General features: G+C 48.4%; 10 protein-coding genes across 10 annotated transcripts; 8 read left to right on the top strand and 2 right to left on the bottom strand.

The window, feature by feature from the left end:
• Window positions 1–324: 324 nt before the first annotated feature.
• On the top strand, window positions 325–2,104 carry ASPWEDRAFT_114341 (glycosyl hydrolase family 79 C-terminal domain-containing protein; the record flags this gene model as incomplete). Its single annotated transcript, XM_040828484.1, has 4 exons — window positions 325–478; window positions 540–639; window positions 703–1,218; window positions 1,306–2,104. 4 exons carry the CDS (start codon window positions 325–327, stop codon window positions 2,102–2,104), a joined length of 1,569 nt encoding a protein of 522 aa, XP_040687665.1.
• A 3,752-nt stretch (window positions 2,105–5,856) lies between these two features.
• Window positions 5,857–8,065, top strand: ASPWEDRAFT_552642 (DUF2841 domain-containing protein). Its single transcript, XM_040838184.1, has 5 exons — window positions 5,857–6,150; window positions 6,215–6,401; window positions 6,462–6,899; window positions 6,967–7,152; window positions 7,217–8,065. Exons 1-5 carry the CDS (start codon window positions 6,031–6,033, stop codon window positions 7,798–7,800), a joined length of 1,515 nt encoding a protein of 504 aa, XP_040687666.1. The 5' UTR covers window positions 5,857–6,030; the 3' UTR covers window positions 7,801–8,065.
• A 128-nt stretch (window positions 8,066–8,193) lies between these two features.
• ASPWEDRAFT_41890 (uncharacterized protein) lies at window positions 8,194–9,573 on the bottom strand. The gene has a single exon (XM_040835674.1). The coding sequence runs from the start codon at window positions 9,262–9,264 to the stop codon at window positions 8,395–8,397; it is 870 nt and encodes a 289-aa protein (XP_040687667.1). The 5' UTR covers window positions 9,265–9,573; the 3' UTR covers window positions 8,194–8,394.
• A 755-nt stretch (window positions 9,574–10,328) lies between these two features.
• On the top strand, window positions 10,329–12,073 carry ASPWEDRAFT_52338 (glycerophosphocholine acyltransferase; the record flags this gene model as incomplete). Its single annotated transcript, XM_040837737.1, has 2 exons — window positions 10,329–11,260; window positions 11,326–12,073. The coding sequence occupies 2 exons, from the start codon at window positions 10,329–10,331 to the stop codon at window positions 12,071–12,073; spliced, it is 1,680 nt and encodes a 559-aa protein (XP_040687668.1).
• A 646-nt stretch (window positions 12,074–12,719) lies between these two features.
• On the top strand, window positions 12,720–14,748 carry ASPWEDRAFT_41892 (MRS7 family protein). The gene is made up of 3 exons (XM_040835675.1): window positions 12,720–12,830; window positions 12,923–13,446; window positions 13,517–14,748. The coding sequence occupies exons 1-3, from the start codon at window positions 12,764–12,766 to the stop codon at window positions 14,561–14,563; spliced, it is 1,638 nt and encodes a 545-aa protein (XP_040687669.1). The 5' UTR covers window positions 12,720–12,763; the 3' UTR covers window positions 14,564–14,748.
• Window positions 14,749–15,294: 546 nt separating this feature from the next.
• Window positions 15,295–16,721, top strand: ASPWEDRAFT_173427 (NUDIX hydrolase; the record flags this gene model as incomplete). Its single annotated transcript, XM_040831062.1, has 5 exons — window positions 15,295–15,321; window positions 15,560–15,716; window positions 15,799–15,825; window positions 15,916–16,308; window positions 16,414–16,721. 5 exons carry the CDS (start codon window positions 15,295–15,297, stop codon window positions 16,719–16,721), a joined length of 912 nt encoding a protein of 303 aa, XP_040687670.1.
• Window positions 16,722–17,668: 947 nt separating this feature from the next.
• ASPWEDRAFT_29179 (uncharacterized protein) lies at window positions 17,669–19,000 on the top strand (the record flags this gene model as incomplete). The annotated part of the gene is made up of 1 exon (XM_040833237.1): window positions 17,669–19,000. One exon carries the CDS (start codon window positions 17,669–17,671, stop codon window positions 18,998–19,000), a length of 1,332 nt encoding a protein of 443 aa, XP_040687671.1.
• A 1,205-nt stretch (window positions 19,001–20,205) lies between these two features.
• ams1 (alpha-mannosidase) lies at window positions 20,206–23,722 on the top strand (the record flags this gene model as incomplete). The annotated part of the gene is made up of 4 exons (XM_040828411.1): window positions 20,206–20,351; window positions 20,451–20,959; window positions 21,036–23,028; window positions 23,104–23,722. The coding sequence occupies 4 exons, from the start codon at window positions 20,206–20,208 to the stop codon at window positions 23,720–23,722; spliced, it is 3,267 nt and encodes a 1,088-aa protein (XP_040687672.1).
• Window positions 23,723–23,777: 55 nt separating this feature from the next.
• On the bottom strand, window positions 23,778–25,012 carry ASPWEDRAFT_41896 (chromatin modification-related protein EAF6/MEAF6). Its single transcript, XM_040835676.1, has 3 exons — window positions 24,642–25,012; window positions 24,341–24,571; window positions 23,778–24,274 (listed from the first exon to the last, which is right to left on the bottom strand). The coding sequence occupies exons 1-3, from the start codon at window positions 24,879–24,881 to the stop codon at window positions 24,023–24,025; spliced, it is 723 nt and encodes a 240-aa protein (XP_040687673.1). The 5' UTR covers window positions 24,882–25,012; the 3' UTR covers window positions 23,778–24,022.
• An 87-nt stretch (window positions 25,013–25,099) lies between these two features.
• ASPWEDRAFT_553301 (low-affinity Cu transporter) lies at window positions 25,100–26,395 on the top strand. The gene is made up of 4 exons (XM_040838196.1): window positions 25,100–25,415; window positions 25,523–25,718; window positions 25,912–26,098; window positions 26,168–26,395. Exons 1-4 carry the CDS (start codon window positions 25,311–25,313, stop codon window positions 26,283–26,285), a joined length of 606 nt encoding a protein of 201 aa, XP_040687674.1. The 5' UTR covers window positions 25,100–25,310; the 3' UTR covers window positions 26,286–26,395.
• Window positions 26,396–26,408: the final 13 nt, after the last annotated feature.

The following is a 26,408-nucleotide window of genomic DNA, read 5'->3' on the forward strand; positions in this document are numbered from 1 at the left end:
TCTCGAACGACGTGAAAATGCAACGTCCACATCGGGACCCCGCATCTGACTGCAAATCCGGAAGAACCCAGACAGATCCTCCGCCAATTATGCATCACTCGATGTCTGCTCTACGACTTCAGAGAGCCGATCATATCTGGTTTTTGTCATGACCAAACAGCTTATGGGCGGGAACTCCGGGGGAATCATGATGCCCCCGGTGGGAGTCACGATATATAATGAGGCGAAGTTATTGATGAAATGCGGGGCTCTGGAATAGTTCGTACAAGCTGTCGGTTGCTGTTTAATTAGGTGTTCAGAATGAGGAATATGCCTGTTTCTTTCATGGTGCTTGGGGCTGCTACCGCAGAAGCAGTGCGTGTCAACAGCCCGACATCAGTTTTGTTGAGCAAGACTGTGCCTACAGATGCCGGTGCCCCGGTCCTGCATCCGTTTATTTCCTATTCTATTGAGTTTGCCTTCTTTCCAGATTTTGCTGGTATGTTTCTTTTTGTTTCTATTTGGTAAGAATTGCTTTTGTTGACTTGATTGTATTGCAGGAAATGCGTCGCATCCGAACCTTTTCTCGAACCAGCTCCTGGATAATCTGGCAGATCTCCAAGGCGTCAAGCCATACATTCGGATTGGCGGGAACACACAGTAAGATAGTTCTTGATTTGGAAAATCCTCTCTATTATGCAATCCCCGCTGATTTGGAAATAGAGATTTCGCCCTGTACGACCCTGACCTAAAGACAGCAACCAATGGCACTGTGGTTCCCAGTATCACATCCGACTACCCAATAATCCTTTCCATTGGTCCGTCATTTTTCGACTCCTATTCTACCTGGCCTTCGACCAAATTCATACACGGGTTCAATCTGGGGAAAAATGGCTCAACGGGGATGGAGAGTCTCCTGGCTACAGTGCCACTGGCTTGCAAGGCCCTCGAGGGAGATAAACTGGCCTACTGGGAGCTAGGGAATGAGCCCGACCTGTTCAAGACTTCTGCTCAGGGGATCCGAAGGCCATCAACTTGGACCGAGCAAGACTATGTGGATGAATGGTTGAACAAGACAAGAGTAATCAAAAGTAAGATGGCTGGGAGCTGCCCCGAGCTGGCGGGGTACAGGTATATTGCGCCTTCATTTGCAGGCGTCACGAACAGCTTGGATCCTGTTGTGACATGGCGGGACGGGCTCGGTGATGATCAAAACATTGCGCTGAACTCGGAGCATAAGTGAGTCTTTTTCTCTTTCTGGATCCCCAAAGTGCACCGACTGCCTCTTGAACATAGCTTTCCATTTTTACTGAAACTATTACCCAGCTACATCGGAGGTGCCACAGAGCCGGGAGTCACTCTTCAAAGGACCCTGATGAATCATACAATGACCATGCAGAGTGTTGCACAACATGTCAATGTCTCCCGGATGCTCTCCTCGGAGAATCTTACTTCTGGCATTCCCTATATCCTAGGTGAAACCAACTCATTATATAACCAAGGAGCCCCAGGGCTCTCCAATTCTTTCGGTGCAGCGCTCTGGGGAGTAGACTTTAACCTTTACTGTGCTTCGCAGAACATTCGAAGAACACACATGCACCAGGGAACTAACTTCCGGTACATCTCCTGGCAGCCCATCCACACGGAGAATACAAGCATTGGAACAAAAGCTCCTTACTACGGAAATGCAATGGCGGCAGCAATGCTCCACGGGGGCGTCGATGTCCGAGTTGCCAATCTCCCACTGACCGAGGACACGGAGGCGGCCTACGCTGCGTACGTGAATGGCACCTTGACCCGGATAGCGGTCCTCAACATGAAGGAATTCAATTATACCGAGTCTGAACCGGCTCAAACTCGACCGCTAGCGAAATACTCGTTTCGATTGCCATCTGAAATGTCGGCCAGGCCGCTTTCCGTGCAGCGGTTGATGGCAAACGGGAGCAACGCGATCAGTGGAATTACCTGGGACGGCTGGTCGTACAATTACGAGTTGAAAGGGGGAGAACCGGTCCGACTTCAAAATGTGACGATCGGAGAGACAATATCTGTGAGTGACAACGGTACCGTGGAGATTGAGCTGCCGTACTCCAGCGCTGTCATTTTGAATGTGGGAAAGGAGTAGGTCTGAAGCACTAGAAAACAAGTGGGTGTGGCAATATATAAATATATCCTCACTATGCTCATTGCAGATGCCTAGAAGGATCTCTGCGTTGCCACATGACTATCACTGTCAAGTAATAGTGCGAAGCGTATGTATGCAGGTAGGTATACATAAACCAAGCCAACCCACGACACTTCACCAAGCCGGAACCAACATAGAATTCCAATACGTCAAAAGGAGAATCCCGAAGTTAATTATGGATTAGGTTCCACAGCATCCTGCGAACGAGTTAGCAAATATTCTGAAATTGATGTTAGCTTGGGGCATTGATTCTATTCCATATGCACTTCGCCTAGGTGAATAGAACACTATTTTTATTTCCAGCCTTCCGCGATGCACGATAAGCATATAAACGCGTAGTCTATTGCCCGGGTTAATGGGTACATGGCCGATAAGAAATGGGATTTGAGATGGTGTTGCCGGTTTTGGAATCGTACAGAATAGACGGTGTTGATATTTTCCCGACAAGATAATTGTGTTTGGGATGATAAAGCACCACACCAATAGTTTCTGCATGACAAGAATAATCGTATAATCATGACTATACACTCGGCCATATGACCCTCACGAGTACAACCAGTCATCCATATATGTAATGGCAATTAATATTGCGATGATTATATCAAATAATCGGTGTGGAAGAAGGCGTTGAACGGCGTGGGTGCCCTACGCCAAAGTAAAGGGAAAAAGAGAGAAACGATCTGCGCCTTTTTTCTTTTTTCTTTTCTTTTCTTTTTTTTTTTTTTGGCGTATGTACGGAGGAGTATTTCGTGATTCATATGATGAAATGGGGGGGTCTCCAAGACCATTCGAGGATTGATAGCTGTAGGTGCTCGGACTTCGCTGCAAAGTCATCCATCCATTGACTGCTATCTAGCATCGGTTATCATGCCTTGAACGGCATGCATTAGGAATAGGCGGCAAGCACTGGAATAACCCCTTCTAAGATGATTCATGATGATGGCATAGGCGCTCTCTAGCAAGTTTGCAACCGCAGTTTCTGGAGGGCCTTCTTGGCCCCCTTTGCTTGTTTCGAAACTCGCTGTGATTTCAATCCTGCAAGCCACCATGCAAGATTTCCTGGTAAAATGTATGGCCGCATACTGCTTTGTACGTATTCTGTGGCTGACTGTCGCCTTGAAGGTATTTGCCAATACCGTAAGATTGCGAGTGCGGAAGAGTACCGGCCCAGTGATCGATCGACGACAAGATAGACATAGATTCTTCAAGAGGCAAAAGAAAAAGAAAAAGGCAAATCCCGCTCAATACGGAACACTTTCCCCGCAAAACGCAAGGGGGTGTAAATTTTTTCCGTTTCGACTGTCGTTCTTCCTATGTTCCTTTTACTGATCATATTCGATTTGGTCCCCCTTTTCCTGTGTCGTCTTGTTTATTGTTTTTTCTTGTCTGTTTTTGTTTCGCTGGTGGCGTTGACAAGGTGCATAAGCCGTACTGCCATAGTGTTACACTGTTGTCAACTCCTCATCAGCTTGGCCAACAGCAAAGAGCCAAGAGTCGCGTAAGCTATTCCTATCATAGCCTGTCTGCTCCCAAAACCGTTGGTGATGCAGGCGATTCTTTGAACTAGCGCCCGCTGTCGCACAACCATCGGGGAAGAGGCCAGGTTGAGTAGTGGCTGCTGGATATATTTCCCGCAGCAAGAGAGGTTTCTGGTTGGTCCATTCCAAAGGCGAAGACAAGCAAAAAGGATGAATCCGAGGCAGAAAGTGTAACTCCATATTGAGAGTTGCAACCGAATTGGGCCGGCCTCCTTATGGGTCCAGATCCCCCCCGGCCATAAATTAATCACACTGGTACGGAGTAGTACGGAGTAGTGGTAAGGCAGCTTAGGCTCTTGCACAAGCATAACCACACCGTCGCAATGGAGCCGCTGCCGCTGTTACAACTCTATCTTCCTAATAGTATGCGAGTTGCCCACACACAATTGCAGTGATCAGCGGTCAATGAAACTGTAGCCTTCAACCAGTCCGCATCCTTCCACAGTTCGCTTCCGCTTCAAAGCGTTGCGGAAAACCGAAGCCCTGTCGATCTGTACTGAGGAATTAATCCCACTGGCGGGATAAAAGTTCCATTGGAGCCTTAACATAGAACACGAAACGCCTTGTGGTCCGTGATTTTCGTCGAGTCCGTATTCCCAACGACGGGCCGAATTAATGTACTGTAGTCGGTGCTGTGAGATTCCCGCGTGGAGAAGCTAGACACAAGATGCATGGAACTATCTCCATCCTCAAGGCCGAAGTTGATAGATACTTCTCAAACCCCAAAATGCTCTCTCTATCACTTTCTCGGAAAGACCATCCGGGGAATGTGGAAGGCTGAGTCCTTCGAATTCTAATGATCCCGCAGTTTTTCTTTTTTCTTTTCTTTTCTTTTTTTTCTCTGCTTAACGAAATATGGAAAAATGCGCGTGATTATTCTGGACCAGGTGTGTCGACTTGGTTAGGCAACATGGAGCAGTTCCAGGCTGGAATGTAGAAGGCAGGTAACCTTCTAATGCACGCTTCATCGTCAGTGACGGTGGTTCTGACAGGGGAGCAAGCTGATGATTGGATGGATAGCATTTCAGAGTTTGCTTGACACTATGGCGATACGTAGAAAGCGCCTGACTCGAACCGTTAGTTACCCTACCTAGTCCATAGTATCGCACAGACAGTCTTACCTATGTACGCGGCATAGCTTTTCGAACCGTCATTTGATATTAGATCTCACACAGCATCATTGGGCTGAGTGCACAATTCCGGGGAAGAGTCGAGTCTGATCATTGGCCACATCGAAATCATCGGCGTTGCTTCCTGCAGGCTATCCCAAACACGGAGGGAAAGTGTTATTGCCGATCAAGACACGCATTTCAGCCGTAATCCTTGTTGCTTTACATGCATGATTTCAGAGGCGCCATGGGTGTCAAAAGACAGCATGTAGATCTACCCACTTGTCGAGTAATCGATCTTTATTGACTTGGAAAAAGTTCTCTAACTTTCTGGGATTGGCTCGCCCCCAGGACAGCCAAGGCAGAAAGGTCTAGACTGTTAATTGCTTTTGCAGCTATATTGTCGTATCCTTGAAACATTTCCAGCTATGATCACTGGCCCTAACCATTTGATAGGGATGGCCAGTGCTCAACTGCTCATTCGATCACCACCCTTGGAGAGCCTCGAAAGCTTTCTAGCATGGGAACCGAAGCCCGCTCTGCGAATGACAGCACACGATAACGCATCACTTATCGCCTTGACAGCCAAAGCACAAGCTGCTGGTCGTGGTGCGCAGTAGTGGCTTTGGGGGAGTCGGTCGATGCACCTCTGGAGGCCCGATCTGATCAGGAAAGAATGTATCAGCGCTTTACCCACTCAAAAATATGGAGTCCATGCATAATGGAGGGTTCTTTTCCGTACTGCGTATGGCTTCTCTTCTCTGCATGTATTTGTTTTCCTTACATTAGTGTGTGTATCGTACCCGCCACAAACTATGCAGATATCATGTGGAAGCTCAAATGTCAGAATTCGCTGCTCGGTTCGGAGTAGCTCTTGTGGATGAACGTACTTTTTTTTTGACTTTTAGGATCCCCTGAATGTCATTCTTTTTCTTTTCTTTTTCTTTATTCTCTGACCAATATATGTTGCTCGTCCTGGCCCATCCCATTCCTTTGGGTCGGCATAAGAAACGAAGCCAATGACTTCTATCAGCTTCGACGATCTTTCTATAACTTCTCGGAGACCTCAGCTTAAGTCACTATTCAGAAATGAGCTTGTGATATCTACTCAAAGGTAGATCATTAATAAGTGCCTCACAAACTTTGGATGCAACCTTTTGTCGACACTTGGTGGAAGGAATTCAACAGAAAGGCCCATATTGATAAACGACCCTAAGCCATGGCAGTAGGTGCGATTGGATCGGCCTATGGTATGGATGCGATGAGGAAGTCTGTGTCAGGCGGGGAGGAGCACCGGATGCTACCTTATGATGATGTGATGCTTCAGCCACGATCGATGGTAATGACAGGATTCTTTTGCGACACCAGTTGGGACCCTCAACTAACGCTCTTGTTTATTGAAGCAGGCTCCATCATCGCGAACAAAGACATTCGATCTCCCGTACCCGCACTTTGCCCTCATGTATATCGACCGCAATGGGGAGCTTGGATTGGAAGCGTCGCCTTCGCTGGCAGGCTGTGGACGAGCCATCTTCACCGAAGAGGTGAGGGACAGGTTCTTGAAAACGGCCGCGGCAGGAGGACAGCCCAGTATGCAACCCCGATTCGGATTAGCTTCTTTTGGAAAGCAGGCAGACTTACCCATGACAGATTCGATTCCCGGCTTCAGCTTCCAGCAAAACTCGAGCTGGTACCAGTCTGGTCTCTCCAAGTCCACGGAGCTCATTCCTTGTGAATGGCAGTCGCAGCACCAGACCAAACGCCAGAGGCGCAATGGAGCAATGGACCGTCGAGGGTCAGATTCGATGTCCCCCGGTCCCATCAAGCGAACCGCACTCCGAGTGGGCAACCAGGATCTCTTGCGACGATACTACGAAAAGGCATTCGAAAACTTCCAGCAGCTCAATTGCAGAGTGATCGCAAAGGCCTTTATCAAGCTGGTAGAGCCCCGAAAGCAAGTCAACCATCCGTATAACGGACGAAAGACCTCTGCAGGAGCTCCTCAGCGCATCGACCCGGAGTTGACCAAACCCAAGTGGTGGCCTACAGGAGTCACACACAAAGAACCTGATCATCTCTTGAAAGCTGGTAAGATATCATTGATTTTTTACTTCCGTCTGCCATGCTCCTCATACTGAGGCTAACGTTTTCTAAGAGAGAATCCGACTGCTGGTTCATATACTTTGCGAATTAATGAACAGCCATGGGATTACAGCCGAAAAGCTCAAGGAAGCCGGCCAGGATGTGAGACGCCAGATAGTACCATCGGAGCGCCTACATGTTTTGGATGAGATTTACTATGTTCGGCATATGGAAGAGTGCTACTTGAAAGGAGAAATTGGTAGGTTTCTCTCCGGACAGCGAAACTATACGAACAAAAATACTGACGCTTGCTTCTAAAATAGACGGCGATACCACCATCCACGTTTCACACGTTCATTTGGCCGAGGCCAACTTTGAATTCGATCACCACGAGCAGGACGCTAGCCAAAGTCCTCAAGACCAGTCCGTGCCTACGGTTACCGTGAAAGCAGATGGCTCCAGCCTCACTGATGACCAAACCCAGAAACGAAACAGCGACAACGACGCGGTACCGTCGGTAAGCCGTAAACGAAAAAGCGCTTCAACGTCTTCTGATGACCGTCTATCCTATGTGGAGGACAATGGTCAGCTAAAGCAGCCGACCCATCAAGATAGTGGTCTTTCTCTATCTCCGTCGTCGTGTCAATCGAGCAGCAGTCGAAAAAGCTCCTTGGAAGCCAGTTTGCCATCATACTCACCGGAAATGATGACATCCATGATGCCATCAGGCGCGCCAGCCCGACCTATCTGTACACCAAAGGATGTCCATCACACTGGGTCGACGTGTATGCCGGACTATTTCACCCAGCAACTCCTGGTCCCCACTCCTGGGCAACCCACTGAGCCCGGTTACTGGACTCACCCACATCTTGCGCAGGCGCAACTTGTATATAATCATGGATACTAACGTAATACGTTGTTGATCTTCAGCAGAAGCAACTCTTGCATGCACCCCTGCGAACACCAGTCGCAAAACTCTTGCATAACTCGGCGCTTGTCTTGACTATCCCTAATCATGTTCTTTTATTACCATTTCCTTTGTCTACCTTGTCATCTATCTAGCGGTCCTTTCTACTTCTCTTTTCTTTGTCATCATCTCCTGGTCCAACTATCCTCTTTCTTTCTTTTTTTCTCTTTCCTTCCAAACCGTCATGTCACCTGTCTGGTCTCCTACATTTTCAGCATTTAATGTATGCGCCGAAACCATGAAGCCATCATCATATAGAAACGAAGATATAACAGCTAAAAAAAACAGATTATGATACAAATCTTTTGCTACTTTCCAATACTCTACCCATGAGTCAGACCAGTGTTAAGTGTATGAAGTACCGAGTACATCAAGAATAATATACAGAGAGTATGATATTATCGCTAACCAATCTCCCAATTCATGCTGGGCCTTTGCTTTCAAAAATAGCATTGGACGGGCAGTGTTTGCCAGCCATATGTCGATCAAAGAATCCAAAAACCCGGGTAATCAGCCTGATATCTTCATGCCTTCTTAAAGATGACTTTCCACATCACTGGGGAAATAAGGCACAAAAAGAGGATAGTCAAGCTCTAATTCCCAGTACCAAGGCTCGTCTTTTAGTTCCTCTCGCGTATCCTCGACTAACCTCCTCTCAAGAGAACCTGTGAGCGACTGTCCGATAATAGCGACCTTTCCAGTTTCACGGAACAAACGCGCTACCGACACTATATGCAGGCTGCCGACCTTGGTGTGTCCGCAGACAAGCAAACGCTGTGTACACTGCCACGAGACCATAATCCGCACTGAGCATAGCATTGGCAGACCTGAAATAATGAGCCTCGCACTCTCCCGGTGCTCTCGCATGTATCTGGTCAAGTCAGGTGTGTATGTGATGTGTTTGATGCGATGTTTTGGGAGACGGTTTGGGGTCTTGGAAGGGTCCGAGTATCTCATGGTATATCCCCATCGAGCATCGAAAGCGAAACGGCTATACAACAGCTCCTCAACTTCTTGGTGAATCTGCTTATTGGAAATTAAAAGGGGCAGGAGAGTGCCATTTGAGCCACGCCAGACAATGCGGCCACGGATGAACTTGGTGCATTGTAACGACTCCCCAAAGCTGATCACTTCACGGTCAAGCCAGAAATTATCGGAACTAGCAATTGCTAGAAAGAAAATCTCTTTCCGAATTTCGAATGGTAGGTCCATAAGACGAAATGGTGGGAGATCGAGTGTTGAGATGTCTTCTATCGTGGTTCGCAGAGAACATGGACGCCAGAGAGGTGATTTGATATGAGCAGGGCGCCTTATGTTGGCATCCTTTAAATATCGAGCATTCCAGTCAACAACCATACTGTATGGAATCGCAGAGTAGCACGAGAAGGCCTCATAAGGGGTCATCTTTCACTTTCGATGTTCTCTTGATTGGTAGTGCTTCGATTTGGGAAGATTTTCAATAAACGGAGCTTCTTGACAGAGAATCAGTAGTATTGAAAAGAGAGAGCAAGGCTCTACGGCGTCTGTTTGGGAGGATGGGATAGGAGTTCAAAATTAATAGGTGTCAGTTGGAAGCAGTGAATGGAACAGGAATTCTAATCTGGAAAGGGCATCGATGAATTCATGATGATTCTTTCTACTGACCAACGGCCAACTCATCCGTTTGAATTGCAGATACAGTATGTACAGTACCTTAGGTATGTCGTCTGGAAAGATACTTGTGCTGTATAATGTAAATTATCAAGCAATAAATTAATCTCCGTATAGCTTGACGACTTGACACCGGTCACTGACTTCACCTGACAACGCATGTATAGAGAAATAGACACCTCAGGCAGAAAGTGGCGCAATCTGGAACGGTGAAGACAATCCCGTGACATCCGATTCTGAGCCAACCAGAGGGTTCCCCCGTGGACCCGTCTCCTCGATCCCAGCCTCTCATTGGCTAAAACGACCCCGTCCGCCGTCGATCCCGGCGCCTGAAGCCCTGGACCCAAGAAACGCGACAGCTGGACGGCGGCCAACCAGGAACCGTGCATCGGGCACAAGCAAAACCTCACTCTCGCGACTTGTCCTCAGCTTCTTCCCTCCATCAACCTTTTGCCTTCGCACACTGTCGTTTTCGGCGCTTGTGGTCAGTGGTTGCTGGGATCATGCGCCCTGAGCTTTAAACGAGACTGGTCGATTTGATGCTCATCTGGGATTTTGAGTCAACTAAGTTTATCCATTGGTGAGTGCGTGATCCGTTTGTTTTCGTCTGGGTCAAAGTCTCTACCACTCCATCTATTGCGTGAAGATGCCCTTGGGCATTTAAGGATGGAGTAGATAAGCTTTGCTTTCGCTTTTAATACCCTTCCTTGTGGTCTTCATTTTTAATACCCTTCCTTGTGGTCTTCATTTTCCACTCGTTTTACCCGACACGTCTACATCTACATTCTATGCGAATTACTGTCAAACATTAATTCAATATGGGGATGCTAACATTTGGACGTTTTCTCAGTCGCCCTTACCCTCACAATCCGAACGGCCCTACAATCTTTTCATTTCAGCAGAAATTAATCATGGAGGACGCTGGCTACCGCCAAGGAGGGCCGTCCAACAACGCGATGGGCAATGAGTCCCCTGTGTTGGAGTCAGCAGCAGGAGATGGAGCGAGTGTCTTCTCTGATACAGAGGAACTTGGGGCTCCTACCGATAATTCCCTCCCGTCTACACCTGGCAGATTATCACGGAATCCTTCCTTCTCCAATAGCAGTTCCTATCAGGAAGACTGGGAGACTTTCCCTCCGTTGGACAAAGTCAGCGTCTTCGATCTTCTCGACACCTTTTCTCTCACCCAGAGACTTGAGAAATGGCAACAGACTATCAATGCGCAGAAAGATAAGGTGAAGAAGCAGCGCGAGAAGCTGAAATCGAGCTCGATGAATGCCAAGGAGCGGGTTGTCGGGGAGTGGAAAAGACGCGCCCCCACAGCAGATGAACAGCTGGAGAAATACCGTCGTCGCATGAAGGATGGAGTGGAGCGCTTGGGGAAGCAGTGGAACAATACCGCTACAGTTACACTTCGCGAAAAGATTTCGTTCATCGCTGGTGTTCTCAATATCTTCATCAGTGGCTATCTGATCGGAGCTCATCCGGAATATTTCTATATCTGGTTCAGTGCCCAGCTGGTATACTTCATGCCGATTCGATACTACAGGTACCACAAGAAGGGCTATCACTACTTCCTGGCTGATCTCTGCTATTTCGTCAACTTGCTTTGTTTGCTGAGCATCTGGGTCTTTCCGCAGTCTAAAAGACTCTTCATCAGCACATTTTGCCTTACTTTTGGCAACAATGCGGTTGCAATTGCAATGTGGCGGAATTCTATGGTTTTTCACAGCATGGACAAAGTTGTCAGGTATGATCTTAGGTTTATTCAAGCAGGCAGTATTTTTTTTTTTTTTTGCTAACTCTCGCCAACAGTCTTTTCATCCACATCATGCCTCCTACAGCCTTACACTGCCTTGTCCACTTGACCTCGGCGGAACGGCTCAAGGAACGGTTCCCGGCAATTTATCACATCAAATTCAGTGAACCTGGATCTCCCGAACATTACTCCCTGCCATCCATGATATTCTGGGCGACTGTGCCATACATAATCTGGCAGGTGGCTTATCACCTCTTGATTACGGTGCGCCGTGCCGAGCAAATTGCCGCGGGACGCCCAACCAGCTTTACATGGCTTCGTAAGTCATATGCGAAGACCTTGCTCGGAAAGATTGTTTTGAGCTTGCCTGAGGCATTGCAGTCGTTTGCATTTATGTTGATCCAATATCTCTATGCCCTGTTTACGATGATCCCCTCTCCTATATGGCTCTGGTCTCGATGGGCTAGCGCTGCATTCTTGTCTGCTCTTTTCATTTGGAGTATCTACAATGGCGCAACGTACTACATTGACGTCTTTGGCAAGCGATTCCAGAAGGAACTCGAGGAGCTCAAAAAGGATGTCGCGCGATGGCAATCTTCCCCAGAGGGTGGTGCAACGAGCCCACTGATGACACCAAATGGCACTACTTCTTCTGGGGCCCAGATTTTGGATGACTCGACAACAGCCCAACAGCTGGACAAGGCAACTCTCGACCGTATTCCTCCCCTTGATCACGCCGCGATTTCGACTGGCGCCCAAGAAGCAACCCCAACCAATGACTCTGAAGTGCGGGAGAGGAAGTGATTCTATCGTCTTCGTTCCCTTCGTCCTACTATGCTGTGTTTCGCCCTTTGATATTAACGTTCCGTTCAACCCCAGATACCCTACGGCGCATTCATTCTTTTAAACTTGGTTTTGTTTGATCCCATTGGCTTAAGAACCCTTCACTCTTTATTATGAGCTTTGTTTTCCCTCAATTTATATATATTTATCCCTGTGTTAGCTGTCGTTGGTTGCAGCTGCACAGGGGTAGCAGGCCCAGGCTGTTTTCTTTTTAGCGGATTTGGTTTTATCCTGTTTTCAGACTTGACGATATTCATGATTTGTCCATTTCCACCCTTCATGACGCTAGAAGTATACGACGTATAATAAGACTCCCATTACAGGAACGCCACACAAAGAAAAAAAAATTCACTAGTATCGCCTAAAAATTGCCTCGTAGTGATGAGAGAAACGGAAAGAAAAAGCCGCCGCCACCTAAACTCCGGCGGCGAATGATAATCCCCGATATTGGTTGAGATCACGTGGAGAGCCGAAGCTGCGCAGCCCGGAGATGGACTACATCACGACACATCACCACGCTGGATGTTCTTTGCAGCATCAATTTATGAACCCTTAATCTTCATTTTTACCGTCATTCAAGTTGGTGCTGCTGTTTAAATTTGTTTTTCCTGCTCGCTTCTCCGAGCACTCCATTTCCCCTAGACATTTACAATGTCCGTCACAATGAGATCGGCTAGGCTGGTGCGCAACAATTCTGTTTTGCGGCCAGGTCTCGTTGGTGAGTCTACCTTTACCCGCTCTTTTTTGCCCTGTTTTACATATTAGTTGCCTAAATGCGATGGACTCAAACTGATTATTTACTGCGATCAGCCCGAACTCGTTTCAGCGGCGCATTGGGTGCTGCTTCCGCCGCGAACCTCCGGCTGAACGGGAGAGGCCTCCCATCCCATGTGCAGGCTATTGCGCTTCTGATCCCTCAACAACGCGGCTACGCTACAGAGCAATCGACATCGTCATCGCAATCTTCGGAATCTTTTCCCCCTCCCGGCTTCAACGCGGAGCAAGCCAAGAAGCCGATCCCTAAGGAGCAAAAGGATGCTGCAGTGCAACCGGCTGGTGCTAAGGAGAACAAACAGGTTGATGCCGTGAGATCGGATGACAAGAGCAAACTGACCGAAGTCGGAGCAGCCAAGGCAGCTTTGGCCGAGGATGAGAAGAAGGTTTCTGAGGAAAAGAAGGACCTGAAAAAATTGACTCTGGGACAGCGGTTCAAGAAGGAAGCACAGCACTACTGGGATGGAACAAAGCTTTTGGCTACAGAAGTCAGGATCAGTTCTAGATTGGCATTGAAGATGGCCGGCGGGTATGAGCTCAGCCGAAGAGAGCACCGACAGGTTGGTTTTGCCGGTTTGCTGTGGTCATTTTTTCGGCGTTGGGAAATACTAACGGGGTTTATTTTGATAGCTTCAACGAACAGTCAAGGACTTGGGTCGTCTGGTTCCCTTTTCCATGTTCCTCATTGTTCCCTTTGCCGAGCTGCTACTTCCCGTTGCCCTGAAGTTGTTCCCTAACCTGCTGCCCAGCACATACGAGGGTCAGAAAGCACGCGAAACTAAGGCATTGAGCTTGAGCTCGACACGGAAGGAAGTTTCAGGGTTCTTGAAGAACACATTGAAAGAAACCGGCCTGCCCCTGACTGCGGCGACAGTCAAGAACGAGGAATTCGCTGAATTCTTCAAGAAGATCAGAACCACCGGAGAAGCTCCATCGACCCAGGACGTCATTAAGGTGTGCAAGATCTTCAAGGATGACCTGACTCTGGACAACTTGTCCCGACCCCAGCTGGTTGGAATCTGCAAGTACATGAACCTGAACTCGTTCGGTACCGACGCCATGCTCCGATACAACATCCGTCACCGTATGCGCCAGATCAAGCGTGATGACCGTGCGATTTTCTACGAGGGAGTGGAGTCGCTCTCGGTTCCCGAACTGCAGATGGCCTGTGCCTCGCGTGGTATTCGGACCCACGGTGTCTCTCCCGCTCGCCTCCGTGACGATCTGTCGATGTGGCTGAAGCTTCGTCTCAAGGAGGGTGTCCCATCTACTCTCCTGGTCTTGAGCAACGCCTACGTGTACACACAAGGTGGCAAGGAGGCCGAGATGTCTTCTCAGATCGAGTCTCTCCAGTCCGTTCTGTCGAGTATCCCCGAGGAGTTGTTCCACGAGATTGAGCTTGAGGTGCACAACGCTGAGGGTGCTGCCACTAACAAGCAACGTCTGGAGGTTGTCAAGGAGCAGCAGGAGCTCATTGAGGAGGAGAACGAACAGAACAGCGAGAACGAGGAGAAGGGTCTTTCCGCCCCCAAGGACATTGAGGACATCGATGACAAGGAAGACACCAAGTTTGAGGCAGCTTCGAAAGACTACGAGAAGCAGACTGCCGAAGCGAACGAGGCAATGAGCGAAGGCGAAAAGGCTGAGGAGAGCTCCAAGGAGAAGAAGGCCGAGTAAAAAGCAGACTTGGTCCGAGTCTGAAGTTGAAATGAATTGTGGCATAGACTTTATTACTTCTTTCTAATCTGTTTCTGCTCATGTCTACTTACCCTTCTCATCATGTTTTAGTGACCATTGTTGATAGACTCTTTGTTTGGCACCGGCCCCGCCTTCTTTTGGTTGATGAATTTTTTTTTTATTCTTTTCTTATATACTCTCCCTCTTGTTTGATCTTTTCTTTATCTTTCATTGCGATGTACTCAAATCAATAGACTCTGTGGAGTTTGAAAAGGAAAATCATTAGGATTCGAGTTTCTGACGTGGCTACTGCAGCATATTTTGGGAATGCACAATCTTCTACATGCACTTTTATCAAATTAGTTTATTTGTCATGAAAAAAGTATTTGAATAACTTTAGCAAATAATATTCCTCCGAGCTGGCTGCTTTAAGCATCTTTGTAGATAGTTGGTGATGACTGCAGACAGAGTCGCATAACCTCGGCAATGGACGGATGCTGATGATGATCACTCACCACCCAATCTGCGATACTAGCCAAGGATAGCTACAAACAAGATCAATAAGAAATTACATCCATAATTAGCCATCACTCAGCACGGCCATGAGAAATAAGTGGCCCCTTCAGATCATCCCAAATAGTCGTTGTTTCAGCAGATCGTTTTCCCACCGTCCTCCCATTACGTCTGTCAGTGACATCCCTGGATCAAATCCGGGGAAGAAGACGTTGACGATGCCACGCTTGAATCCCGCTTCTCAGGTACGTATACCTCTTTCTTTTCTTCTAATTATATTTACAATGTCTCACTGTTTCATGCATTGTGTCTTTGAGTAAAAGGAAATCATTACCGTGGTTGTCATATTTTTATTTTATTTTTGTCTTGTTTCTGATGACATCTTCCCATCCTTTGTTGGATGACGCCCCCCCTCCTTCTAACATCAGAGATGAGATGATGCGATATAGAGGATTGGGCTGATGGGGCCGAAACAACACACAGCAAGCGATCCAGCGACTACGGGCGTATAAGCCTCCTCCGACGAATTATGATGGCGTGCCTCTCTCTAGACGAGCGGCTGTTTTGGTTCTGCTGTACGCGGACCCCAAGGGCGATCTGAAAGTGGTGCTTACCATTCGGGCCAAGACGCTGAGTTCATGTAAGTTGAGGTTATTCCTTTTTCTTCTTATTTAATTTCCGAGTATAGAGCAACTAGGCTGATTTTGGGTATTGGTGACTAGATGCTGGTCAGGCTGCTTTACCGGGGGGTGAGTCTGCTACTACCTAGGTAGTCTATTTTGTAGATCTGTATACTGTAGCTATACAGTACGACCGTGTTAAAACTGACAGAAACACAGGGCGAGCAGACACACTGCAAGAAACACCGTTTGAAACCGCCCGTCGCGAAGCACGTGAGGAAATCGGGCTCGCAGATCTCAATGACCAGCTGCCTCGTCCGTTCGCCGTTGAGCATCTCTGCGAGTTGCCGGCGAATCTTGCGCGAACCGAACTGGTTGTTCGCCCTTGCGTGGCGCTACTCCATTCCTATGACGAGGGGACGGGGGAAAATGCAGATCCGGAGGTGTCGTTGATTCCTAAGCTGGATGCGCGAGAGGTTGCGGCGGTTTTTACGGCGCCGTTTCATAATTTCCTACGGATGAGAGATGAGGTTGAGGTTGAAGAGGGGAATGGAGATGGGGAGGAGTGGTATCAGGGTGCCTGGACGGAGTGGCATCACTCGAACTGGCGCAGTAAGTCTCCTAGTTGCCTGTCCTACGCCTTATGGAGTGTTTGACTGTTTGTTGGGTAAGAAAAAAGAAAAAAGGAAAGAAAGACATTAACTTGATTCTTGCTAGTGCATCAATTCTTTGTGCCGATCAACAACAACGTTGTCAAGCCTCGTCATGATCACGAGCAGGAGCTCGAAGAACAAGAACATGCAATCAAAGTAACACGATACAGGGTATTTGGGATGACAGCCCGCATGCTGGTGGACGTTGCTCGAGTGGCCTACGCAGAGGAACCGGAATTCGAGCACAACAGCCACTTTGGCGATGAAGCCATGATCGCCAACCTGCGATCGATGGGCCGACTGAGTGCGACTCGCACGGCATCAGATGAGCTCACACGAGAAACGATGCAGAAGGCAGCCAAACTGAGTTGATAGAATTAAGTAGAGTTAAGCGAGTTGACTGAGTCAATGGATTCATATTTTATTTTTCTTTCCGTTTTTCCATAGAAGCGGTGGAAGAAAGGGAATTAAAGATTGACTATCGATCGCCATTAGCGGTGGAGGCGTTCGTTGGCTTCTTTGACGTGTTCCTTTTTGGCGCTGATCGGATTGGGTTCTTAGTCGTGTTGCTATTTTACGAAATACCAGCAAATCCTGTCTGACAGTGTTTTCATTAACGAATCCATGATGATTAGAGAAAATAAGCATCGTGAAGGAAGCTGATGAAGATGCTGATGATTCTGATTCAGATGGCGGGCAGTGTTCGACGGGCGCAGAGAGACGCAGAGCGTCAGCATCAGCATCCCTTGCATCGCGTCTGTCTGTAATTACTTTGTATCCATCCCAGTCGGGTTGGCGATGGCTCCTGCAGGCGACCAGTCCATGGAAATGCAGCGGTTTCTTTTCTTTTTTCGTCGCTTCTTCCTTCTTCCTGCTTATCGTCAGTCAAGGGGGTCTCATGTTCCCCAATCCGCTTACTTCTTAGCTGCATCGCTGCTCTACTCTCCTCCTCTCCTCCCACCCCACCCCCTCTCTCCCTTATATCAGGCCTTGTCTCCTTGTCTTTCTTTCTCCTCTTCTTTTAGAAAATGCCCATCTCCGACTTTTCTTTGTTCGTCTTCTTTCGGCTGGTCCGTATTTGGGCCGACTTGCGCGGGGGTCTTGTGATCGTCCAGCCCAACATTCAACAGTGAAAAGCCACCATCAAGGAATACGAATCGTTCAAAGAAAGAGAAAGAAAATAAAAAACGTGCCTTCTTTGTTTCCCTTTTTCTCCTCCACTCAATAGTTAAAGTTCATCCACCGTCGTGGAAAGTGACTATTGAATTCTCCTCGTGGATACACCTTACCGCAATTTGACTCAGATCCATTGATGCACCATGCTGTCTCCATCGCTTGGATTTTCTAGAAAGGCCCCCCCTGTGAGACCTTCTCGATCTCTCGAAGGGTTGGAAAAGGTCGTTCCTCCCCCTCGTCCACCTCGTCCTGAGTTGCGCCTCAACAAGCCTCTACCATCGCCTCCTCCCCAGAGGATCTCGACCACCTGGAGCGACGATACCAGTACCATCGAGAGTTTTGGAACACCCACTCCTCGCGACTCCAGAGCTTCCGGCGAAAGCTTCCCTATCTTTGTCAGTACAGATCCCGATGATCTGGTTCACATTGTCGATCAGACGTCGGATGACCCCATGTCAACCCTAGACCATCACCACAGTCTTCATATCGATACTTCGGCCAAGCCTCATCCTGAGACAGAGGCTCCAGGTCTTAGAACATTTCTATTCGAAGAGCGATATGCACCTCCACCTACGTGGTCCCCGTCAAACCAATCGGGGCCGAACCATTACTTCAGAGAGAAGAAATGGGATTTCTTCCCGGAACTAGCTACGCCTTCTGCCATTAACAGTCCGGTTGCGGATGATACTGAGAGCAAAAGGCGCAAGAACAATCCCAGTCTCCTGCAAAAGAACCTGGGGCGATGGAACTCCTCAGAACGCGGTGTGACAATCGCTCATGAAGTCCGGGACTCGATTCGCTCTTACGTTCATCGAAATATCACGAAGAAGGGTTCTTCGGAGAAGTCGAAACAGGATCCCCGACCGTTGACAGCGCCGGACTGGTCATATGAGGAAGAGCTTCCCAAGACGCCGGCTTTGACCTACAGCGACCAGTCCGATAGTGGAAGCTCTGCCATGCAGCAAAGCTACGTCAATGTCGCCGAGCAGATGAAGACATTGTCAGTAGCGACGGACGAGGATCCGGTCGAACGCTGCGAGACCTCCAAGTCTATCCCCATGCAACGACCAAAACAGCTCGCCGTACCTTTCTCGCCATACCAACAATACGGAGCAGCTGTCTGGGATAAAAATGGGAGCCCCAGGAGAGTCAACTCCCGACAGGGCCGCAGCGTGCGGTTTCCCCGATATCGAGATCAGAGGAGGGTGCCGTCCTTGGACTGTTCGACACATGGCCATGCATGTGCCAATGCAACACCACCATTATCTCCGCCGATCCGGTCGCCGTTACAGCAGAGTGTGAAGGCCTTGCAGGTGAGCACCAACAGCATGCTGGGTGCAATTGGCGGGGCAAAGAGAAAGATGAGCAAGAGCAAAGCAGACAAGAAACGAGCGCAGTTGAAGTCGAAAATCAGGCTCATTGGTCCGGTAAACCCATACACGACATATGGACGAGTTGACCCTTGGGACTTCTAACCTATCTACTATTCACCACACAGTACCATTTGGTATCTTTCTTTTCATTTTCTACTTGTGTCTATGGAGTACCTGTTTGATATCCCCCTTCCTCTCCATCTTCCTGGTTTTTTATTTTATTCCCATTCTACCTTTCTTTTGTCTATTCATTCCTGGGAGCATAAAGCTACTACGCTGGCGTTGTTGGAAACCAAGCATTCACCAGTCCGGACTGGTTTCTTTTGATCTGATTTATGATACCTTTTTCCCATTGAGCAATGAATGTTCTGTCTCTACAGAGTACCGAGTCAGAGAATACTGTATTATTTAGAAACTGTTTTAATGAATCGTTTTACGAGGATCAAAATGCCCTCAATTGATCGACAAACTAGTTCACTGACAGCCTCCTGTTTAATTTCAGTAAATCTTACCCCCTTGCTGGGGCATTTATGCGCATCATTCGTTTGTTGACGTTGCACACGATGCGGTCTGCAGACACGAATGAATATCCGTGACTGGTTTGGACAGTCCGTGAGGCTTTTGGATATATCATATTTTCTTGTCGGGGTCTCCGTCGACCAACTTGAATCATGTATATTGACGATCAAAAAGAAAGGAAAGGAAGGATTTAGGGTGTTTTGGGATCTGCAATCTGCGCTATCACTACGAATTGACGGTGACACCAGGCATGGATGTCCAATTATCAACTCATACAAATTCCATAGGGAATATTTTGAAGAACTGTCATAGCGAATAAACTACTGATAAAATAAACCAATAATTGAAGTTTATCATCATCTCCAGCCGAATGGGCCTGATATGAGATGTCCAAGTCTCCCTCAATTATCACCAGTAGTCAAATGCAACAACCTCATATATTGCTGTAACTGCCATCCTGCTCTTCGCTGCTTCTAATAATAAATCCCAGGTCATCAATGATCGCCATCGCCTATTCTCTTCCATCAAATCAATGCCAACATTCCAATGCGCTGCAGTCCACCTGCTTTTCCCCGCCTTCTTTCTCCGCACGCAAACAACGTCACAACAGGCCAAGGTAGCAGCCAACTCCCCTTGTGACCTCTTCTATCTCGCGTTTGGTTTCTTCTTTGGTGTCCCCGTCATCTCTACGACAATACATTTCTTTTTCTAATTTTTTCCGGCCCCCTTATCTTTAACGTCTTTATTACAAGAACTATCAGTTAGTTCCTCGTCAATAGACCCGCAATATGGGTGGAGACGCTCCATCGCGAGCTCCAAGCTCCCTTCCCCGGGTGCCTGAACGTCCCGTCGGTCAACGCATCAAGAGCATCTACACCGACCGTTTGAAGCAATTTACCGCCACCGGTCAATATGAGGGCCAGAATCTTGTCTCGTATGCATCCTATTGTCCCCACTATTTTGCTTCTGCTTCTGCTTGTTCCAGTTATACACAGACAAACGACTTGACACTGACACTTGATACCCACTATAGCAGGTACTTTGAAGCCATCAATTCCGACGAAAACCACGTCAAACTCTCCGTCTACTCAGTCCCCGATCTGCAACGGCCCAGCTTCAAAGAAGCAACCTCCCATGACTTCAAACCCACCCATATCGGGGCCGAGTTCGGCCCGAGCTGGTCCACGCATTGGTTCCGCATCCGCCTCACTGTCCCACAGGACATGCTGCAGAAGGAGCGGCTGGAGTTCCACTGGGATGCTAACAATGAGGGTCTGATTTGGACAGAGAATGGGCATCCGCTTCAGGGCTTGACGGGCGGCGGCGAGCGTGTCGAGTGGATCATCCCCGATGCCTGGCGTGATGGGAAGGAGCATACTTTCTACATTGAGATGGCGTGTAATGGGATGTTTGGGAATGCGCCGGGGGGTGATTCCATTCAGCCGCCGTCGCCGGACAAGTACTTTACTTTGCAGACAGCGCGGATCACGGCTGTCAATCTTGAGGCGCGGGCGTTGTTTTATGACTTTTGGATTATTGGTGGTGAGTAGCTCCGTAAGCATGCATGGGTGTGTATGTATGGGTTGGTCTGGAAGGTTTACTAATTTGGGTGTTGCAGATGCGGCTAGGGAATTCCCGGCAGACTCATGGGAGTCGCATGAGGCGAATATGGTGGGTAATGCCATCATTGATGCTTTCATTGCCGGTAATGGGAGTCAAGAGTCGATCAAGGAAGGTCGCAAGATTGCCAGGAAGTATCTAGGATCCAATGTCGACTCTGCCAAGGTCTATGACTCTGATACCAAAGCTATTGTGTATGCCATTGGGCACTGTCACATTGATACCTGCTGGTTGTGGCCGTGGGCAGAGACGAAGCGCAAGGTTGCCCGGTCATGGTCAAACCAGTGTGATTTGATGGACCGGTATCCGGAGCACCGATTTACGTGCTCTCAAGCGCAACAGTTCAAGTGGCTAGAACAATACTACCCCTCTGTCTTTGACCGTGTGAAATCATGGGTGAAGAAAGGCCATTTCCAGCCTGTCGGTGGCAGCTGGGTCGAGCATGACACCAACATGCCTAGTGGAGAATCTCTGGTGAGACAGTTCCTCTATGGTCAGCGGTTCTTTGAAAGCCGTTTTGGGGAGCGATGCAGTACATTCTGGCTTCCAGATACTTTCGGCTACTCGACTCAGATCCCGCAGATCTGTCGTCTAGCTGGAATGAGTCGTTTCTTCACACAGAAACTCAGCTGGAACAATATCAATAACTTCCCACACACGACCTTCCAGTGGGTTGCTTTGGATGGCAGCCAGGTGATGTGCCACATGACCCCAGCCGAAACATACACGGCTAGTGCACACTTTGGGGATGTGAAACGCAGTATCACTCAGCACAAATCTATGGATCAGGATAATACGTCGCTGCTTGTCTTCGGTAAGGGAGATGGTGGTGGTGGTCCTACCTTTGAGCATTTGGAGAAATTGCGCCGGTGCCGTGGTCTCAGTGACCAAACCGGTTTACTCCCACGTGTGAAGATGGGAGTATCTGTCGAAGACTTCTTTGATCAGCTTGAGAAGAAGGCCGCAGAAGGCACCAAGTTTGTCACCTGGTATGGTGAGCTCTATTTCGAGTTGCACCGTGGTACCTATACCACCCAGGCGAATAACAAACGCAACAATCGCAAGTCGGAGTTCGTCCTTCGGGACCTTGAGTATCTGGCAACTCTTGCCTCCTTGACTGATTCCAGTGGTAAATATCAGTATCCCAAGAAGGATATCGATGAGATGTGGGAGAATACACTTCTGTGTCAATTCCATGATTGCTTACCGGGGAGCTGCATTGAGATGTGCTACGATGATTCGGATAAGCTGTATGCCCATGTCTTCGAGATCGGAAAGAAGGCTAGGGAGGAAGTCCTAAAGACACTTGGATTCTCGGATAAGAGTACCGGCAAGGGACTGGTGGCCATCAACACCTTGCCGTGGCACCGCTCTGAGATTGTTAAGGTCCCTGCTGCACTTACAACTTCCAAGGGGCCGAAATATGCCCTAGTCAGCGGCGATACTGGATTTATTCAGCCCCAGTCCGTGGACTCCAAGAAGACCCCTGCCGTGACTGTATCGGAGATCAAGCCAGGTGTATTCCGTCTGGAAAATGGTAAACTGAGAGTCGACGTCCAGCACGGTGTGATTCTATCTTTGTTTGATGTCGAAGCAGACCGTGAGATTGTTTCCAAGGGTGGAAAGGCTGGACAGCTCGTTATCTTCGACGACAAGCCTCTCTACTGGCAAGCCTGGGATGTAGAGGTTTTCCATCTCGAATCCAGAAAGGAGCTCTCCTCTGGTAAAACTACTATTGCCGAGGAGGACCCGCAGCGCGTGAGTGTCGTTACCGAGACCAAGATCAGCGATAAGAGCTGGGTCAAAACGACTCTCAGTCTTGCTGCTGCGGCTGATGGCCAACCCTCCTACGTAGAGATGGAGAGTGAGGTTGAGTGGAAGGAGACGATGAAATTCCTCAAGGTCGAGTTCCCAGTAGATATCACGAACACGGAGGCATCTTATGAGACTCAGTATGGAATCATCAGACGCCCGACCCACTACAACACAAGGTAAGTCAACCACACATGATTCTCCCAAATTTTTTTAAAAAAAATAAAAAATAAAAAATCCACTGACAATTTCAGCTGGGACATGGCCAAATTCGAAGTCTGCTGCCACAAATGGGCCGACCTCTCAGAATACGGTTATGGAGTGTCCATCCTCAACGATTCCAAGTACGGCTTCGCAACCTGCGGCAGCCTGATGCGCCTTTCTCTCCTCCGCGCCCCGAAAGCACCAGATGCACACGCCGATATGGGCCGTCACCACATCCGCTACGCAATTCTCCCTCACGCTGGACCCTTGGACGCGCGTACCGTCCGCGCAGGGTACAACTTCAACAGCCCACTCGTCCTCCAGCCTGCATCAGGCAAGGAGGTCAGCAGTGTATTCGAGTCTGTTTCTGTCACGGGCAATCCATCTCTCGTCTTGGATGCCATCAAGCGTGGTGAGGACGATGAGGATGTGTCGCGAGGTGAATTACCCTCACGCCCAGGGAAGAGTGTCATCTTGCGGATTTACGAGTCGCTAGGTGGAAAGAGCCGTGGCACTATTCGTAGCAAGTTCCCCGTGAAGAATGTGTGGAAGTGTAATGTTCTCGAGGATAATGAGGAGGAGCTTGCGGTTTCCAAGGAGACGGGAAGTGTCAGCGTTGACATTGAGCTGAGGCCTTTTGAAGTTGCGACGTTCAGATTGCAATTGTAGCCCACTCTGTTATGAATCTGTTTTTTTGGCGTTGAATAGGTAGTAGGTAGGGATCATACGAAATTAATGGAATTGGAATATGCAAGATCAAAACATGTCTTGGGATGAAATCGTAATAATGTACACCGGATATCACCTAAAAAAGATACTATGCGAATGTCAATCCACAGCGCCTAGCCTAGCAGCTCCCAAAGACCCTAATCACAGACACAAACACCGAAACGATGGAAACCCTTTTCTATACCCTGAACGGAAAAGGCCAAGAAAACATCAACAACAATATGGAAAAAAAAAAAGAAATCAATCCCGTCCATAGCTAATCTTCAATCGTTTAGTAGGCGGTTTATCTCCGTTTTCTTCTAGGTCTTCATCATTGTTTTTGTCTTTATTCGAGCTTCCGCCGGATTTCTTTTTGTTGTTTTTAGACGAAGATGACTTGACGGCGGATGATACGTCCCCGTTGCTTGATTTCGAGGTCGGTCCGTTGGTAGTCGATGACGGCGTCGGCGCATGCGAGGGAGTCGTCTGTGCGGATGATGGAGCGGGTGAATCCTATCAAACAATCAGCCATCGCCAATTCTGTAACATACCGAAAGCAAACAGTTGGTTAAAACATACACGCAAATAACTGGCCGAACTCCGAGAGAACACCCGATCGACATCAGACACTTGTGCTTTCCTTCTTGCTGTCCCGATACTTGACCCAGTGAGGGTGAGTCCGCCAGCGCTTAGACCGGCTGTATTCGAGGATCCCTTGATGTAGTTATCGAAGCCCTTGATGATGTTTCCTGCGGTCGTTTCTTCGAGGTAGTTTTGTTCGTAGCGGAAGATTTGGTCTTCGAGTTGGGCCTGTTGATTCCGTTAGTAATTATTTCAATTCATCATCGTGAACTGTTCCAAGGGCGAGAGAGTTTCGCACCATGCTCTTATCCATTAATCGTTTCTTTTGCAATGTATCCCGGAGATCTCGGCGTAGTTTTTCGTAATAAGGAAGGCCTCGGTTGTTCCCATTTTGTTCCGGGACTGTTGCTGTCGCTGCCGCCGCTGTTGTACCTGCACCTGCACCATTCGAATTTGATGTCCCTGTGTTCGTCGCGGTTGCTGATGTCCCCGCGCCATTGGGGGTTGCTGATGTTGCCGGAGGTGCGTTTTCGGCCATTTTGTCGTCGCAGTTCGCGCGGGTGTATGAGGCAAGAACGGGTAGTTAGATTTTAGCAGTAACAATTAGGGCGTTGGTTTAATATCTACTCGATCCACGCGGCGATCAACGAGAATTGGCGGTTTATCTTCAAGGTGACATTAACGGAGGTTGAACAAAGACGACCAAGAGATCTTATCTAGGCTGTTTGCACTGTTTGCACTGGATTTCGCAACCCGCCAAGCACTGATGCAAGGCGTTGTGAACTGCGCGCATTTGAGTGATTTCCACGTTGGCTCGTCTCTTGGATTTGTTGAGATTATTTTTAAGTAAAAAGCGGGGGGTTTATCTTTACTTTTCATTTATCTTTAACTCGGGTCCTTATATACCCCCTACTCCTTGGTTGTCGTGGGTGAAACGTTTCGCTGACGCTTTATCTGCTCTATCATCATGGACCACCACGCAATGCATCATTCGGATATGGACATGGGCCACGGAGGCATGGATCACGGAGGCCATGGCGGAATGGATATGGGTGGCCAGTGTAACATGAATGTGAGTTTTATTTGATACTCGGTTCTATTTACTATTCGCTCGTCTCGTTGATTTTGGGCTTGGTGCTGTATTCGTGCTCCCCTACTGACATGCTTATCCCCGTTTAGATGCTCTTCACCTGGTCCTCGAAGAACCTCTGCATCATCTTTCGCCAGTGGCGCGTTGACGGGCCCATCTCGCTTCTGGCTTCCTTGGTCGTCATTGTTCTCTTGACTGCTGGATATGAGGGTATACGAGAGTTGACACGCCGATATGAGGCAGCGCATATTCGCCGTCTTTCTGCGTTTACGGCTACGACAGGGGGTAAGTGCATTTATTTTTCCTCCATTATTTGAAATTCGACTGGATTCAGTCCTTGACTGGGATGGGTGCATGTGAATCGTGAATGTCTTGAATATGTATCATGTTTTCATTGGGTCGGTGTTGCTCTTGGTAGTGGCACTCGCATCGGCGCCCTTTGCTGAGCTGAAGCTCTCATTGACATGGTCATGAAAAGGCAATGAGATCGCCGACGAATCTGCCACGGCCAATATCCTTCCAACCGAGAATCCCACCACCTATGTCCCCGACGCTAGCTCACCGCTGCTTGCAGGCAGAGACAACAGGAGGATCGTGGAGCGAAACGGGAAAGTCACCATCGCGGCGTTGTATGCCGTGCAGGTGTTTTACAGTTTCTTCATCATGTGAGTCTTTCCCTGGTCCCTGACCCTTGCCGTTATCGATTCAAGTGCTCAACGGAATCATCATCGTAGGCTACTCTTCATGACGTACAACGGTCTGGTAATGCTGGCAGTCGCTGTTGGTGCGTTCGTAGGATATTTGGCTTTCGGGCAAAATACATCGGCTGTCAAATCAGTTGCCTGTCATTGAGTCGGCTTCACGCCGCAAGAGATATTGTGGGGAGACATTTTCTGGAGGAAATGGACGAATGTAGCGACTAGGCTTCATGGGTGCGAAACAACAGTGGATTGTTTTGTCGTTAGCGTGGAATTT

Source organism: Aspergillus wentii (genome assembly GCF_001890725.1).
Source record: "Aspergillus wentii DTO 134E9 unplaced genomic scaffold ASPWEscaffold_5, whole genome shotgun sequence".
Taxonomy (NCBI): Eukaryota; Fungi; Ascomycota; class Eurotiomycetes; order Eurotiales; family Aspergillaceae; genus Aspergillus; species Aspergillus wentii.